This window comes from Chaetura pelagica, unplaced genomic scaffold (assembly GCF_000747805.2).
Source record: "Chaetura pelagica isolate M959 unplaced genomic scaffold, ChaPel_1.0 scaffold405, whole genome shotgun sequence".
Classification (NCBI taxonomy): Eukaryota; Metazoa; Chordata; class Aves; order Apodiformes; family Apodidae; genus Chaetura; species Chaetura pelagica.
Genome location: NW_009953489.1, coordinates 4,267,699 through 4,283,498, shown reverse-complemented (window position 1 = coordinate 4,283,498; position 15,800 = coordinate 4,267,699). Strand labels below are relative to the sequence as shown.

General features: G+C 51.4%; 1 protein-coding gene across 1 annotated transcript in view; it reads left to right on the top strand.

Moving 5' to 3' along the window:
* ADAMTSL2 (ADAMTS-like 2) overlaps nucleotides 1-15,800 on the top strand; it is a 23,728-nt gene that overhangs the window by 5,397 nt on the left and 2,531 nt on the right. The window contains exons 8-16 of the mRNA XM_009998862.1: nucleotides 1-60; nucleotides 963-1,138; nucleotides 2,099-2,441; nucleotides 3,139-3,514; nucleotides 7,379-7,482; nucleotides 9,418-9,544; nucleotides 11,760-11,973; nucleotides 14,409-14,564; nucleotides 15,710-15,800. The exon at nucleotides 15,710-15,800 is cut by the window's right edge and continues 27 nt beyond it. Coding sequence (XP_009997164.1) covers nucleotides 1-60; nucleotides 963-1,138; nucleotides 2,099-2,441; nucleotides 3,139-3,514; nucleotides 7,379-7,482; nucleotides 9,418-9,544; nucleotides 11,760-11,973; nucleotides 14,409-14,564; nucleotides 15,710-15,800 — 1,647 coding nt within the window. The remainder of the gene's footprint in view (nucleotides 61-962; nucleotides 1,139-2,098; nucleotides 2,442-3,138; nucleotides 3,515-7,378; nucleotides 7,483-9,417; nucleotides 9,545-11,759; nucleotides 11,974-14,408; nucleotides 14,565-15,709) is intronic.

The window sequence follows — 15,800 nt, the reverse complement described above, 5'->3', positions numbered from 1 at the left end:
TTCCTGCTGGAGCAAGGGATATCCAGATAGTAGAACGGAAAAAATCTGCAGATGTTCTGGGTGTGTATAACCTCTTGGTACTTCCCTAGAATGCATTGCCTGTGCTAGCTAAAGCTTTTTCCAGTGTGAAGCTGAATGTTGTTTTGTTGCAGACATGAGCTAAATCCATAGTCAATGTAAATCCCAGCCACACCAGAGCACTTCTCCTCTTGGCAGTCAGAGCACCTGGGCTGCACAGATCAGCACTTTGCTTGCTTTAATGCAGGAATTGTTGGTCAGTGTTATTGCCACTTCAGTGTGCTGTGACAAACACACACTGGTGATGGATCACAGATAAACAAGTGACTTCACCTCTTGTCATCCCCTTGGCCTTCTGCTTGGAGGATGTGCAATAGCCACATGACAACAGCATCAGGGAGATGTGACCCACGTGTGGCCTTGCTGAGGTGTTAGTGGTCACATCATCCATCTTACAATGGAGGTGACAGAGCTGCTCAAGAGGAGCATGAAAAAGGCTGAACTTGCCCAAGAGAAGCACATTTGCTTCCATCACTTTCTGCTGTCTCAGAGGCTTGTGGCCTCACGCAGGAAGGCTTGAAATGAAAAAGTCCTGATGTAGGAGCACAGCTCCTGGGCTAGCTCTAGGTGACCTATGTTGGGCCAGGTGGCATCAGCTCAGTGTTCCCTAGGAGGCAACTCCTGTTGCTGGCCACCTGACAGCCTGCTTGTTGTCTGCAGAGCTGTGATCATTAAATGTTCAACTTGTGATAGTGCCAGAGGGGTGAGAGGAGCCATGGGCTGATGTAAGCTATGGACCCAGGAGCTTACAATGTTGAGAGACACAGGGCCCAGAATTATTCCCCTGACACCTGAATAATTTTATCCCCTGAATGGCCGAGTGGCAGTCCTGCCTACCTCTGCTCCTGTCTGTGATGGCACTGATTTTTCTTTCTCATTTGAAGCTGTGGCTGATGAAGCTGGGTACTATTTCTTCAACGGGAACTACAAAGTTGACAGTCCAAAGAACTTCAACATTGCAGGGACGGTGTTCAAGTACCGCAGGCCCATGGATGTCTACGAGACTGGCATAGAGTACATTGTTGCACAAGGACCCACAAACCAAGGGCTGAATATAATGGTGGGCTTTGACTTTTCAACTTTGCAAGTCTGGGGGTGATGGGGAAGGGAAAATCTGTGTTGGATTGAGGAGGAGGTGGGTGTGGGAGCAGAGTCCTGCCATCGTTTCCCAGCTTTCCTGGGTAGCATGAGGAGGGCAGTGGGAGCAGTGACTGTGCCCAGGTCCTTGCCCAAACCTATTTTCTTTGTGTCAGGGCTCCTGGGTGCTGGCAGGGCTGTGAAAAACCAACGTGGGCTTCTCTCTGCAGGGAGAAGGTGCCTCAGGCACTGCAGGATTTATCTTCTACTCCTTCACATTTTGATTCCAGTTACATGGCAGGAAAAGTGAAAACAAGGAATTGGGCCAGATAGCTTAGGGAAGTGCACAAAACTTAAACCCCAACTCTTCCTTGAAAGCAAACCATCTAAAACCAGGCATATGAAGAAAAGTAACTTAATTTTTATTCTGGGCAGCTCAGCTCCTGCCATCAACATGTATCCCTGGGCGAGTCTGTAAGGGGAAGGGAAAGGGGAGGGGATGGCTGCTTGGGGGCTTCTAAAGCATTGAAGCAGTAAAAGAAGTGGTAGTGTTTCAGCTGTGAGTCCCCAGCTCCAGTGGGGGTGTAGTAGCTGAGGAGGGGGGTGTGCATGCTCCTCATTCACCATAAAACCACAAAACATGGGTTTGCAAGTGATGCTCAGTACCTTCTGAAGTGGCTCTCCCAAGCCTCTAGTTGCTCAGCAGTAGAGGAGGGAGTGTGACCTGCAGCTCCCAGTCCCTGAGCTAATCCCCAGGGCAGTGCTGCCAAATAACCCTTGGAAAATGGTGCTGGGCTCCAGTTTGTAAGGAGCTGGGAATCCAATGGAAAGCAGATTGGAAACAGCAAAATAGATGCTCACCAACTGTCACATCCTAGATGAATCATGAGCTTTGTATGTCATACCCTCACTGCATCTGCTAATAATTTAATTTGTTTGCTAGGTCTGGAATCAGAATGGCAAGAATCCATCCATCACATTTGAATACACCCTCCTGAGGAAGCCACACTCAAAAAATCTGCAGCCCATCTACTACACCTTCTCCGAGTCAGATAGTGAAGAAAGCAGGGAGTTTGATGGAGACGTGCCATTGGGTTTTATCCAGCACAATGCAACCTATTTTGGGAAAATCTCCAGGGAAAGGATAGATTTGGAGAACCAGGTGTTTGGAAGGCAGGACACGGATGAAGATTTGAACTTGAGCAAAGGTCAGGAAACCAATGAGGTCTATGAAAGAGCAGAAACAATTGACTGTGAGCCAAAACTGAAGGGCAAACAACCCCAAGGTAAGGAGGAGACTTGGGCCTCACTGTTCTGCTTCTCAGAGCTCTTGTTGAGAAATGCTCTGTTTCTACCTCTGGTGATTCTGCTGGTTTGTTTTTTGGAAACCTTGGAAAGTTCTTTAAAACATCTCTGCTCATAAATACTCTTTGCCCTTCAGGTTCTGGTTTCTGGTGGGTGGGAGGGTGGCCATGGGTAAGGTCTCCCTGCCAATGCCCTGCTGTGCTTTGCCTCATGCCAAGGACAAGAGGGAGCCCTGGCTGCACAGAAGTCCCTGTCCACAGCATCTTCCATGCCCTCCCACCTCTGCCCAGTCCCCAGCAACCTCCTTCTCACTCCAGTCCTTTGAGCATCCCACCACCAAACTGCCTTGAGTGCTTTCCTAGCATGGCTGCATGGGCTCTGAGGCCAGGAGGACATTTTCCTTTCTGACCTCTGCTGTTGCTTGGGGCAGTGCTGGCAGGTGCTGAGCTCTCCTCTGGCCATGCAATAGCAGGCTGAGATCCCCAGAGCTGCACATCCTTCCCAAAGGGATACAACCCCAGGAGATTCCCCCTTCCCAAGACCCCAGCTCCTGCCTCTAGCCTCCCAGGTGGCTGCTCAGGCTCCAGCGCGCTCCTGCTGCTCCAGGCTGCTTTCACCACCCCCCTGAATGCATTTTGTGGTTGTCACTGTTGTTTCCCCCTGTTGGCTCCAATCTAGATTCAAACGTAACCAGGTCTACTTACCAGACAGACCATGACGACAGAGACTTGGAGCCCAGGTTCACCTCCAGGGAATTCCTTTCGGAAAACGCCATCACGGACAAGCTGCTGGACAAAGCCTCTGACTCCAAGGAGTTGGTGCTCAACATGACCATGAACAGCATCTTTGCCCAGGGAGACCCAATCAACTCTGTGGGGTCACACATGGACAGCCTCTATGTGGACTACGAGGACACTGATGGCATTGTGACCTACAGCATCAATAGCACCTACATGGAGCTGAGCAAAGCTGTCAACACGTCTGCAGAGACACCCTTCTCAAATGCCACTGTCACCATGACCAGCCCTCAAGGGAACAGAACCCACAAAGCAAGGTAGGAGACATGTCTTTACCTTTAGTCCATTCTGTTTGTTGCTGTTCTCAGCTCATGGTAGCTCTGTACTTGATGCAGACCCCATTGCATGGTTTTGATCTGCTTTGGAGGTCGGAAGGTAAGTTGGGTGGGGTGATGCATGTGAAAGCTTTTTGTTGGGGGTTAATTGGGAAGGAAGGGCCAGAGGTTTGGGAGCAGAGAGTCAAGAGAGCGTTTAAGGAAGAGGAAAGCTCACTGCCCTCATTAGTGGGGATGTTGGCCAGTCCCTGCTGATGGCTGTCAGCTTGTGCATTGCTCTCTGCCTGTCGTAGCTCATTATCAGAGCCCTGGTCATAATGAAGCCTCTTCCTTTTGTCTTCTCTTGACTCCCTGCTCTGATTCCTCAGGTCCCTTCCTTTGAGTTCTGATGCAGCAGAAGTTGGTCCTGGCCCCTTTTTACCCACCCTGTTGACTGCCACCCACTGTGCTCCTCACTGTGTTGGCAGAAACATCCTTCCAGCAGCTTTCAGGCATGGCCCTGCTGGCTTAACTGCTGCTGGAAAGACAGAGCAGGACAGCAGGAGCTCTTCTGTAGGGCCTGCAGAAATAGCCTGGGTTTGCTACCGTGATGGATGCAGCAGCAGTGCCATTAGTCACTGCTTTGACAAGAATATCAAAAGCTCTCCAATGGCAGCTCAGTGATTGATACTCAGGCTGTCACTGCAGGTTCCTTGGACTGGCTTGTTTGGAGCAATAGTTTAATGAATTGTAGTGGGAGAGTGAAAAAAAAAAAAAAAGGCTTAATCTATTTTTAGCAGCAGAATTTGTCCAGGCAAGGATGGGCTGGGTCAAAGGAAGGCTCAGGATAGTGCTTGACCACAAATCTGTGTGTAGGATCTATTTATTAGAATTTAGAATTGTTTTGGTTGGAAAGGACCTTTAAGATCACCAAGTCCAACTGTTAATCTAGTACTAACCCATGTCCTTCAGCACCACATCTACAAGTCTTTTAAATCCCTCCAGGGATGGTGACTCTACCATCACCCTGAGCAGCCTGTGCTGCCCAACCCTTTTGAGGAAGAAATTGTTCCTAATATCCAATCTAAACCTCCTCTGGCACAACTTGAAGCCATTTCCTCTCGTTCTATTGCTTCAAGACTAGCTGCAATCATAATCCTACTCACAGATCTTCATCTCCTGGGTGGGAGTGATGGATGAGGAGCCCCAGCTCAGCTCACTGAGGCCAGGGTTAAAGTTCCTGTTTGGTGCCCAGCACAGCAGGATTGAGCCTGTACAGACAGTGGGATGCTGTGTTGGGTTTGGTGTCATGGGCAGGGTGTTGGTGTGTGAGGCACGTGAAGAGCTTTGGGGGTTGGACTTGTTCCTCCAGGAGGAAGGGCTATGGAGGGGACAGCCAGAAGCAGCACCAAAGGAAACAGGGATGGGGTACAAGGGAGAAGCTCTTGTCCTGGGTGTGGGGCAGGGTGAGGGATCCACATCCTTGGAAGTGGGCAAAACTGGACTGTGGGAGGCCCTGGGGACCCAGATCTTACTGGGGTCAGCCTAGTTCTGGGAAGGAGCTTGGACTTGAGACCTCTCAAGTCCTTCTCAGGTTCACCTTGCACCTGTGTGGTGTGTTTTATTTCCTCCCTGAAGGGAAGCTCCACTGGCATGGGAATGAGGGGAATGGCTCTTGTGCTGTGGGAAGGATGCAGAGTTGCTCTTCCTCTCCTGAAGCCTTTACAGTTTTTCCATGGCATGGCAGAGCAGATCCAAGCACCCTGTGTCCGTCATCCCTGTCATGTGCAGCCAGGGCTGATCCTGTAGCAGGACCCATAAGTTTCCTTCCCCCTTTGCTTAAAAATAAAAACTAGAATAAAACACAGAAATGTGAGCCCAGAGACTCTGAACATTGATTTGTGGTGTTTGTGTGCACTCCTTAGGATTGTTCTTCTGCTATGGGGGCTGTTTTGGGCTGGGGCTAAGGGACTGGTGCTAATTTTTGGTGCAGTTGCTTGTTTGAAAAGCAGAAGCAAAGTGCAGGCAGGGAAGAAAATACTTGACTTTATTATAAACTTATAATAAAGAAAGGGGGAAAAAAAGAAAAAAGGGGGAAAACCCCACCAGCTTCGTAGGACAATGTGCTGCTGTTTGCATTCAGAGGAGAACAAAATGACAGTTTTGTCTTTGCTTGAAATGGTGAGAGAGCAAAGTGCTGCCCTGTGCCCACATGTCTGATTTATCTGGGAAGAACTTGTCCCTGTGACCTCATTACACACAGAAGAAACTCTTTATTTAGGGCCCCGTACATTAAAGGGACACTGTTGAAAGCTTTTCTGTCCTCAGATGTAGCAAAAAGTTTATTTTTGAAGCTTATTTTCTCCTTTCAAAGGAGAGAGGAGTCCCAGCCCTGGGATAACCTGGTGGTGTAGACCGGACGATTGTGGTAAGCCCCTGTTTTCCAGGCAAATTAAAGCTCAAAACCCACATGTTGACTGTGTTTTCATGGATCTTACTGAAAACTGTCATCTTGTGAGCCCTCTCCTGGCTGGGGGACAGCCAGCAGCACACGCCAGCAGCCAGGCTCGGGGGCTAATGTGGGTCCCTGGGGGAAGCTGTTCTGGCAAGATAAAGCACTATTTATAGGGAGCTGAGGCTGTTATTTTTCTGCAAAAAATAGTCACATTCATTTCAGTTCCATTTCAAACGCAGGAAGTGACCATTTGCCAAACTGACAGAGCAAAATCAAGAGGGGAAAATGAGATTGTTGTTGTTTTTAATCCTTCTGGAGGCTCAGTGCTGGTGGTGGAAGGAGGGTGGGTCTGAAAGGAAGCGGCTGGATTCTCAACAGTGTCCTTTTAAAGGTTGATTTCATAGACTGGACCTCAGCTTTTTCTTATGAACACCTAAATAAGGCCATTTCAGAGCTTCTGCTGCCTAGAAATCATACAAGCTGCATATCTTGCCAGGCCAGAGACAACTGGATGTCAGGATACAACCTTGTACGCTATTTCAGTGTAGCCGTTTCAAGGGTTTGAACAAAGGTGTGAGAACAGAATTGAAGCCTTTTGTTGTAAAGGTGCAGTATCCCTGATGTGTTACAACCTCACAGCAGGCACTGAGCTGGGTGAAGCTGTTACCCTTGCTTTGACAGATGCTTTTTCATACACCGGGCTGACTCCGTTGCTCCTCTCCCGATGGCAGGAGGTGTTTGAGCACAGCGTGGATGTGAGGGGTGCAAACCACCACCCTAAAATAAACCAAACTAAAACAAGAGTGGCAAAAGCAGTGGGTAGGCAAACAACGTGCCTCTGTGTTTAGAAGCAAAGTGTGCTTGGAGAAGCCAAGTCTATGAACCCCTGTGCCACGTGAAGGCTTTTGGAAGGAGTGAGCAGCCCAAAGCTCTGCTGCGTTGAGCAGCACAAGCTGGTGTGGCCAGCCCTGGAGAGACAGGGGAGGAGATACTGCACCTTTAGTCACTGTATGCTGAGGGCCAGGTGTATTTGAGCAGAAAAATGCAAACTTTTGTTAAATTCTGAACTGTTTCTACTTGTGGGTATTTTTATCCCATTCTCTCTATTTCTAGACAGTGGAAGCTCTGCCTCTAACCGGGCTGGGGATTCTACTTGGGGCTCAGGACAGGTATGTTGTGAAACAAACCAAACTGATAAAACCAAACAAAACAAACCCCCCAAAAAATCAGAAAAACCAAACCCAACCATCAAACCGAGCAAATCCCCTCCCAAACCCAAACCCAACCAAACTGCAGCCTGCTGGCAGATGTGTGTGTCTGACGTGCCCTATCACCGCTCGCCTTGTAAATGCCTTTTTTTGTTTTGTTTTGTTTGTTTTGTTGTTTTTTTTTTTTTCTTTGCTTATTGCTAGAAACAGATTGAAGTTGTTAAGAAAGGGCCAAGGTGTGAGTGCTGCTGACATGTACAGGTGGAAGCTTTCCTCCCATGAACCCTGCAGCTCTACATGTACCACAGGTAGTTATAAGAAGCAGCCAAATTCTGCACAACCGCTGAAATCACCTGGTGTGTGAGTCACTTTTCTGTCTGTTAGGGATGGGAAGGTCCTGGTGACGTGAAGGGGATCTTGTGATCTCTGGAGGTGGTTTAGCACAACCCCAAATCTGCTCCACACGGGTGCAAACACAGGGAGAGGAGCTGGGGTGCATGGGTGCAAAGCCCACTGGCCTTGTGGGTGCATCAGGGCTGGGTGTTGGAGCCCAGCATGTCTAGAATCCTGCAAAACTCTCTCCCTTGGGAGCTTGGAATGTCACCTTCACTTCCCAGCCCAGCAGGGATGTGTTGGGGCTTGGCAGGATCCCTGAACCTGTGCTGAGTCTCAGTATATTGCCTCTTTAGTTTTGTTTTTTTTTTTCCTTTCCTCTTCTTTTTCATGGTTCAGAGGGGTTTGATAAGCTCAGCTGCTTCCTCACAGAGTGAAATTTTAAAGATTGTTCAGCTCTGGCAGGAAACAAAATACCATTTGACTTTTTGATTCAGTTTTGTTTCTTCCACTCTCTTCTACCCTGGAGCCTGATTTGGCTGTGAGGGTGTTAAGTCTGGAGCAGTGACATTAGATGCCAGGGATATCAAAACCCAACCTCTATTCTTTTTGCATAAATTCCCCCTTTTTGCCACCTCCTCAAAACTTGAAGCCACCTGATCTCTCATGTCCTTTACTTGGCTGGGGGTCCTGGCCCCTGCAAGCCCATCACTTGTGATGAAGCAGCCATCTGGGTCCTGGACTCCCCTGTGCTGCTCCCCAACCATCCCTGAAAGAATCCAGATCCTGCACTGCTTCTGGAATTGGAAAGAAGGAAAAAAAATAAAGGGGGGGGGGCGGGGGGAGGGAGAGAGAGGAGATCACAATCTAAGGGATGTCTCTTAAAAGAGCAAATGCAAGGATTATATTTTTTAAGCATTTGTTCCTGTCTAGCAGGCATGTGCCTGCAGTGTGCTGGCAGCAGGGGCTTTGCAAGCCACCCCTTTCTCCAGGATCACGCCAGCCATGTGTTCTGGGACATTTTTTACTTCTTTGATCCTCTCTGAACAAATCTCCCCCTTGACAAGGCCAGGCTGCTCTGCCCTGGTTTGCAGTTAGCAGAGAGAGGTTTTACTTAAATTTCTCCTTTCTCGTTGCCTTTTCTTAATGACATATCACAGGGAAGCAAGACCATGTCAAGAGCTGTAGATCTTTTTTTAGTTTCATGTAAACCATATGTTCCCGAGAGCTGCAATTCTTGTTACCTGTAGCCAGAGCAGCCTCCTGGTTTCCAGCCAGGTCCCAGAATGGACTTCACAACATTTACTCTGGCACGTCAGGCTGTGGCAGGGGAAAAGGGCTCGCTCTGACGACACTGGCTGCCTGTGCCTTTGGCAGTGGTAGCAGGAGGGGCAGGTGCCTCCTTGGAAATCCTATGGGAGCCTTTCCTTGGTCTGGGGTGCTGGGAACACCTGGGCACAGGGGGGTGTAATGCATATAGAGAGAATGGGGGGATGGAGCAGGTTGGGGAGTGTTTTCTGTTGCCTCCACCCATGAGCCGGCAGGGTGGAAGGTGGTGTCTGCGAGGTGGAGGGAGCTGCCAAGCAGACTTGTTGCCCCAAGCATTTCCTCTAAAAACATGTTAGTCATATATTGATCTTGGTGGCAAGCCCTGGCACGGTGGCCATGCCCACCTTCAGAGCCAGCCAAACTCAACCACATTGCCCATGTTGGCTGGCTGGCCACCATGGTCCTCCCCTCCCGGCAGCATCCATCCCACGGGCCAGAAAGCCCAGCTTGCTGCTTCCCATGGGGAACTGGTAAATGCAGCTAAAAAAAAAAGAAAAACAAAATAAAAGAAAAACCCCAGCTTTGGATGTCAAAGTCACCAGGCATCCTTTGTTGTGTGTGTGTGTTCTCTTTGAAACCAGGAGTGATGTCCACATATGCGATGTGTGTTCGCTATGATGGGATCGAAGTGGATGATACGTACTGTGATGCCATGACCCGTCCTGAGCCCGTCCATGAGTTCTGTGCTGGGAGAGAGTGCCAGCCAAGGTACTGCCTCCACAGGGTGCTCCTGGGGGGTTCTGTGCTTTCTCTGCTGTATTTTGGGGAGGGGGTCAGTGTGCATTTGGAGTGGGTGGGGCAGCAAGTGTGGCCTGTAGCACCCTCATCACTCCTTCTCTAGTAGCAACTGCCCAGGCTGCACCAGGATGCAGCAAGACTTTCCTCTGAGTTCTAGCTTAAACTGCTGAGTTAAAGTTTCCATAAATCCTGGCAGAGTTTGCACCCAGGGCTCCCACTGAGTCCGCCTTGTAATAACACAGGCAGGATCCTGCCCTGGCCCAAGGCATGGAGGAACGTGTGTGTGAATTGGGTGGAAGGGCTGTGCTTGCAAACTGTGTCATGAGTCCAACCCCCTGGTCCCTTCAGCATCCAAAGCATCACTGAGGTTTGCTTGTATGAGAGCTGGTGCAGAGGGGTGCCCATCCTGAAAGTCCTTTAGGAGGTTTCCCTTCTGATGTGCCTCTTTATCTGAAAAGTGTGACTGGGGCTGGTAACAAGCACTGTTCTTGTTGGGGGTCTGCAAGTGACAGCAGTGATGGGCAGGACTGATGGTGTCAGGCTATGGGCAAGGCAAACAGAGAAGTAAAGCTGCCTGGGACATGCCCTCCTTGGTGTCACCTGTGACCAGTCCAAAGCAAGACGAGAGGGGTGCCAGGGAGCAGGTATGGCACCAAGTATGGCACCAGGTTCCTGAAAAGCATTTGCTTTCACTCTGGGTAATTGTGAAGGATGACGGGGGAGGAAAGCACCTGCTCTTTGTAGTTTAACTTTTCCTTGAACTTTGCATGCTGAGGCTGAAAGCCTTGGCAGTTGCAGCTGAGGCAAGGAAAGCGTGGGGAGGTGGATGGTGCTACTGCTGGGAACAGACCTGCCCTGTAGACATCGTGGGGATTTAATCTCCATTTGCATTGACTTTGTAGTTTTTTAGCAGTTATCCCGCTGGTCTTTTATCAAGCCATTCCTCCCTATGGTTCAGCTGTTCCAGCTCCATGGGCTTGCACTGGGGGAGAGAAGAGCTGCCCTGTGATTTACTGGTAATTGCAGCTCAGTGGTGGGTGGACCAAGGAGCTGCCAGGAGCTCAAACAGGGCAGTCAAGCATATTTCATGGCACTCGGGCAGACAGGACGTTGCTTGGGCTGGCAGTGCTTTGCCTACAGAAAGTGCTAAGGAATTCTGTCTGTTCTGGACAGGAAATTACCTTGGTTTCATTTCCCTTCTGAATTTAGGTGGCACCTCTAAATCTATGACATCTCCCTGTGGCTGCTTGTTGTGCCTGGAGTCCATGTGGGGTGAGAGGCTGGTGTGCCTGGGACCTGGCTTTCCTTCTCTGAGAGTGGCAGCAGCTAGTGACCCCTGGGGCAGCCCAGTGTCCAGACGAGTTGTGAATTCTGATCCATTTTGATTTTTTACGTTTTAATCTTACTGTTTAATTCAGAATTGTTGTAATCATAGAATCCCAGAATGGTTTTGGGTTGGCAGGGACCTTAAAGATTGTCTAATTCCAACCCCCCTGCCATGGGTGGGGACACTCTCCACTAGAGCAGGTTTCTCCAAGCCCTGTCCAACCTGGCCTTGAACAGTTCCAGTGAGGGAGGGAAGGGAAATGTTACTGTACTGCAAAAATCTTGACCTTTTAATGTCTTTTCCCTTGTTTTACGGCTCTTGTAACATCAGGACAATAGTAGCAGGGGACACGAAGTGTCAGGCAGCGTCTTGGGGCAGATTCCAGCTCTTCTAGCCCATTGGATGAGGTTGATCAAGTTAGAATGAGGGTGCTACATGAATGTCCGTCCCAGCAGGGCTCAGCTTTTTGTGACACTACTGTTGGGATTTGCAGGGTGATGGATGGTTGTGTCCTCTCCACACTTCAGCTGGTCAGACAAAAGAGAGGGGTCAAACATGGGCAAAAAGAGTGGCAGAGAAATATGCTGGCACACATGGGGTGGCAGCCAGGGAGACTGGTCCGTGCCTCTCTGTGCTGGCATCTCCTTCCTCTTGGGATTCTGGTTTTACCCTCTGCTGCTGTGGGCATGAGCTCAGGTCTGCTGGGTGAAACCGCCATCTGTTAACACACCCCAGCCCACGGGAAAACTGGCAGCCTGGCTACAGCCCGTTCCTGTTGCAGCTATCGCCCTCCAGCCCAGGCAGGCAGGGCTTCCCTGTGGGACGCCCCAGCCCTGACGGCCTCTCTTGCCTCCCCAGGTGGGAGACGAGCAGCTGGAGCGAGTGTTCCCGCACCTGCGGGGAGGGGTACCAGTTCCGCATCGTGCGCTGCTGGAAGATGATCTCCCCGGGGTTCGACAGCTCCGTCTACAGCGACCTGTGCGAGTCGGCAGACATCACCCGGCCGGACGAGCGCAAGGTCTGCAAGAACCCGGCCTGTGGGCCCCAGTGGGAGATGTCAGAGTGGTCCGAGGTGAGTCCGGGAGCTGCTGGCCCGGCAGGGCTGAGGGGCAGGGGCACCTCCAGTCCTCATCTGATTGAAACGCTGGAGAACAGGAGGCTGAGAGGAGACCTTCTCCCTCTCTACAAACACCTGAAAGGGAGTTGGAGTGAGGTGGGGCTTGGTCTCTTCTCCCTGGTAACAAGCAACAGGAGGAAATGGTTTTGAGTTGCACCAGGGGAGGTTTTGATTAGATACTAGAAGGAGCCTTTTCCTAGCTCTGTCTTAGGCAGATCCCTAAAGCACCTGGAACAGTTTGGGGCAGTGCAGCTGGCGATTTGCTTGGGAGCACGTGTGAAAGGGTTTGAATCTCTTTCCAGGCATGGCCAGCATTCTGGCATGTCGCTTGCACACATAAATCCATGGAAATCACCAAACCAGGCTGCTTCCTTGGGGAGCTGGGGCTGATCTTGAAGCTCGGACAGCTCAGGAGCCAGTCCTCCAGATGCCACTGGTGTGACACTGGCTTGACACTTGTACTGGCAGGGGTACCTGGCACGGCCCACGGGTTAGAGCTGTGTCCCACTGCACTGCAGGGAGGCAGCCCTGCCTCTGCAAGGTCTTCTGCAAGAGGGTGTGCATGTGGACAGTGAGATGTTGGGTCTGTGTCTATCTCCAAGCTCACCCAGGGTGCCAGCACTAGCCCCTGCAATGGTGATGGCTGTGTGCAGAGTGGCATTTGTACCCTGGAGCTCTTTGACTCCCTGCAAGCAGCAAATGTCATTCCTACTCCCAAATCAAGCCCAGACCCCTTCTAAGTGCAAGAGCAGCCTGAGCTCCAAGCCAAGCTGTCTGTGGGTGTGAACCTGCCCCATGGTTTGCACCATGAGGGATCCATCTCCTCCTCCTGGGATGTTCCCAAAACACTTCTCGGTCATAATTGCAATCTCTCCTTTCCTCTGCAAGCCGAGGTGCACTGTCTCCCACTGAGCCCATGGAGGGGCTGGTGCATTCCCTGGTATCGCAGGATGTTTTGACTTTCCCAGCTGGGTAGAGAGGAGCTCCCTGTGCACGTGCTGGCGCGTTATTTTGACTGGGGTAGCAAATGAGAGCAGCTTATTTTACAGAAATCTGTATTCTCCTCCAGCATGTGTCAGGGACAGATTGCTTGAGACAGTCCTGGAGTAGTTTGTTCTTAGCCAGCAGCAAAGCTAATCTCATTTGGATCCCATCTGCAGGAGGGTGCCAAGTTGGCTGGGGAAATAGGCATCTGAAAAAAAAAAGCAGCACATTTCAGGGCTCTGAGGATTAACATATCAGCACGGTGTGTCTGAGCTGGGCTCCTGACACTTTTTTCCTCCTTTACGTTGTGCACGGAGCAAATGTGTGTATGCGAGACTGTAGTAACTCAAATCCAGTTCTACATAATGTCACAGGGCTCAGCTGCCAAATTTATCCACAGCATAAAAATCTCAGCTGGGCTGTTTGAGGAAAACATTCTCCAAAGAGGCAGAAAGGAGCTGGCTGTTCCTGGGGAGGAGGCGAGGGAGATCTTGCCCTGTCTCTAAGTGACAGCTAAAACTTTTCAGCTCTGATCAGGTATTTCTGGTGCCTTGGGTTGTCACCCTCTGGCGTTGTAGCCAAGAAGGGCAATGCCATCCTGGGGTGGATTAGAAAGAGGGTGGTCAATAGGTCAAGGGAGGTTCTCCTCCCCCTCTATTCTGCCTTGGAGAGGCCACATCTGGAATATTGTGTCCAGTTCTGGGCCCCTCAGTTCAAGAAGGACAGGGAACTGCTTGAGAGAGTCCAGGGCAGAGCCACAAAGAGGATGAAGGGGGTTGAACATCTCCCTGATGAGGAAAGGCTGAGGGAGCTGGGTCTGTTCAGCTTGGAGGAGACTGAGGGGCGACCTCATCCATGTTTACAGATACGTTCAGGGCACTGTCAGGAGGAGAGAGCCAGGCTTCTTTCAGTGATGTCCAGTGAAAGGACAAGGGGCAATGGGTGCAAATTGGAACATAGGAGGTTCCACGTAAACATCAGAAAAAACTTCTTTCCTGTGAGAGTGGCAGAGCCCTGGGACAGGCTGCCCAGAGAGGCTGTGGATTCTCCTGGGCTGGAGACACGTTCCTGTGTGATGTGCTCTGGGTGACCCTGCTCTGGCAGGGGGGTTGGACTGGGTGATCTTTCGAGGTCTCTACCAGCCCCTAAGATTCTGTGATTGCCTGGTGGAGAGTTTGCACAGCACCCGGGCAGGATACAGCCCTCCTGCACCTTAACCTGGTTGCTGAGGGGTTTTGGGGAAGAAGGGTGGCTTTTTGTTGTTGTTTTACAGTCACCTGTGCATCGTCAGTGTGTGCTTTTAGAGTTTCACGTTAAAGATGTAAAAAAAACCCCAAGCCCAGACAACTCAGAAAGCAGCTCCTACGTTGGTGGGAGCCCCTGCTGATGCTGTTCCCTCCCGGCAGTGCTCGGCGCGGTGCGGAGAGAGGAGCGTGGTGACCCGGGACATCCGCTGCTCGGAGGAGGAGAAGCTGTGCGATGCCAGCGCCCGCCCCATGGCCGAGAAGAACTGCACCGGGCCCCCCTGCGACCGGCAGTGGACTGTGTCCGACTGGGGACCGGTGAGACCCCCGGCCAGGTGGCCATCATGACACATTACAGCTGGCCCGGACTTCCTTGCGTCTCCAGCACTGGGAGTTTTAGGCTTGGATTCATCCTCCCTGGCAGGTCCCAGCCCCAACAGACCCACCGGCACCTGGAGCCGCCCTCCAAATGACTCCAGCCCCTTTGGCTCTCCTAGTCCCAGTGTCACCTCCACTCTGGCTCATCACCAGGACTTACCCTGACCGACTGCCCCAGGGTGGCCACTGGGGCCTGATGGTGTTAGTGGGGGCTGAGCTCTCCTCTTCGCAGCGATGAGCTGCTGGATGGGCTCCAGCACTGGGGGGGAGCCAGGATCCTGGTGGGCCCCACGGCTTCCTGGCAGGTTCTCCCTGGGTCTCCTTCCTTGCAGGGGATGGGATACAGGAGGGGTTAAACCCCAAGAGACCTGTCCAAAGCCCTTAGTGGGTGTCAAAATCCCTGTTACTGCACAGCACACCTGCACAGTGCTGATGCTCCATGCCCAGAAAATGAACTTTCCCCCTTTTTTTCTCCTCCTTTTCCCTTTTCCATTTTTTTACCCTCCTACATATTCCCCCCCAGCCTTTTCCCTTCTCGCACAGTTCTGCTATGGAGACCACCCCCCCACCCCTTCCACCCCAAGCTATTTTTACCCAGGTTTTGATACATTAGCATCAGCTAAAAATAAGTTGTTTCCATGGCAGCCTCGGCACTGTGAAACACCAGGAGCCGGGGAGCACTCGCTGCCTCCACCAGAGCTCTGGCAGTGCCAGCCTGGCTCTTTGCAGGATGGGGAGGAATATTTGCAGCCACTTGTTTGCTTCCCTTTGCCTTGACCTCTTTGGGAGTCACCCCAGCACTCCCTGCTCACGGTGCTTCCTCTCCTGCTTAACCCAAGTGATGCCAAGTTTCTTAGAGGACCAGTGTGATGGGACCGTGAGGTGGATTGTGGTGGTGCTGAGTTTCCCTGCAGCTTTTTGGAGCCAAACCCAAGGATCCCTCTGTGATTTGGGGAAGGTGGGGTTGGGGTAGGGCAGCTGAGTCCCCGGGAGGTGTTTAGGGCCCCATCCTGGGGAGTCAGCAGGGATGGGTGGGTGCTGCCTGTCCCGCTGCTGACCGCCTGCTGTGCCGGCTGTGGTTTCAGTGCAGCGGCGGCTGCGGGCAGGGCAGGATGATCCGGCACGTGTACTGCAAAACCAGCGACGGGCGGGTGGTGCCCGAGTCACAGTGCAACC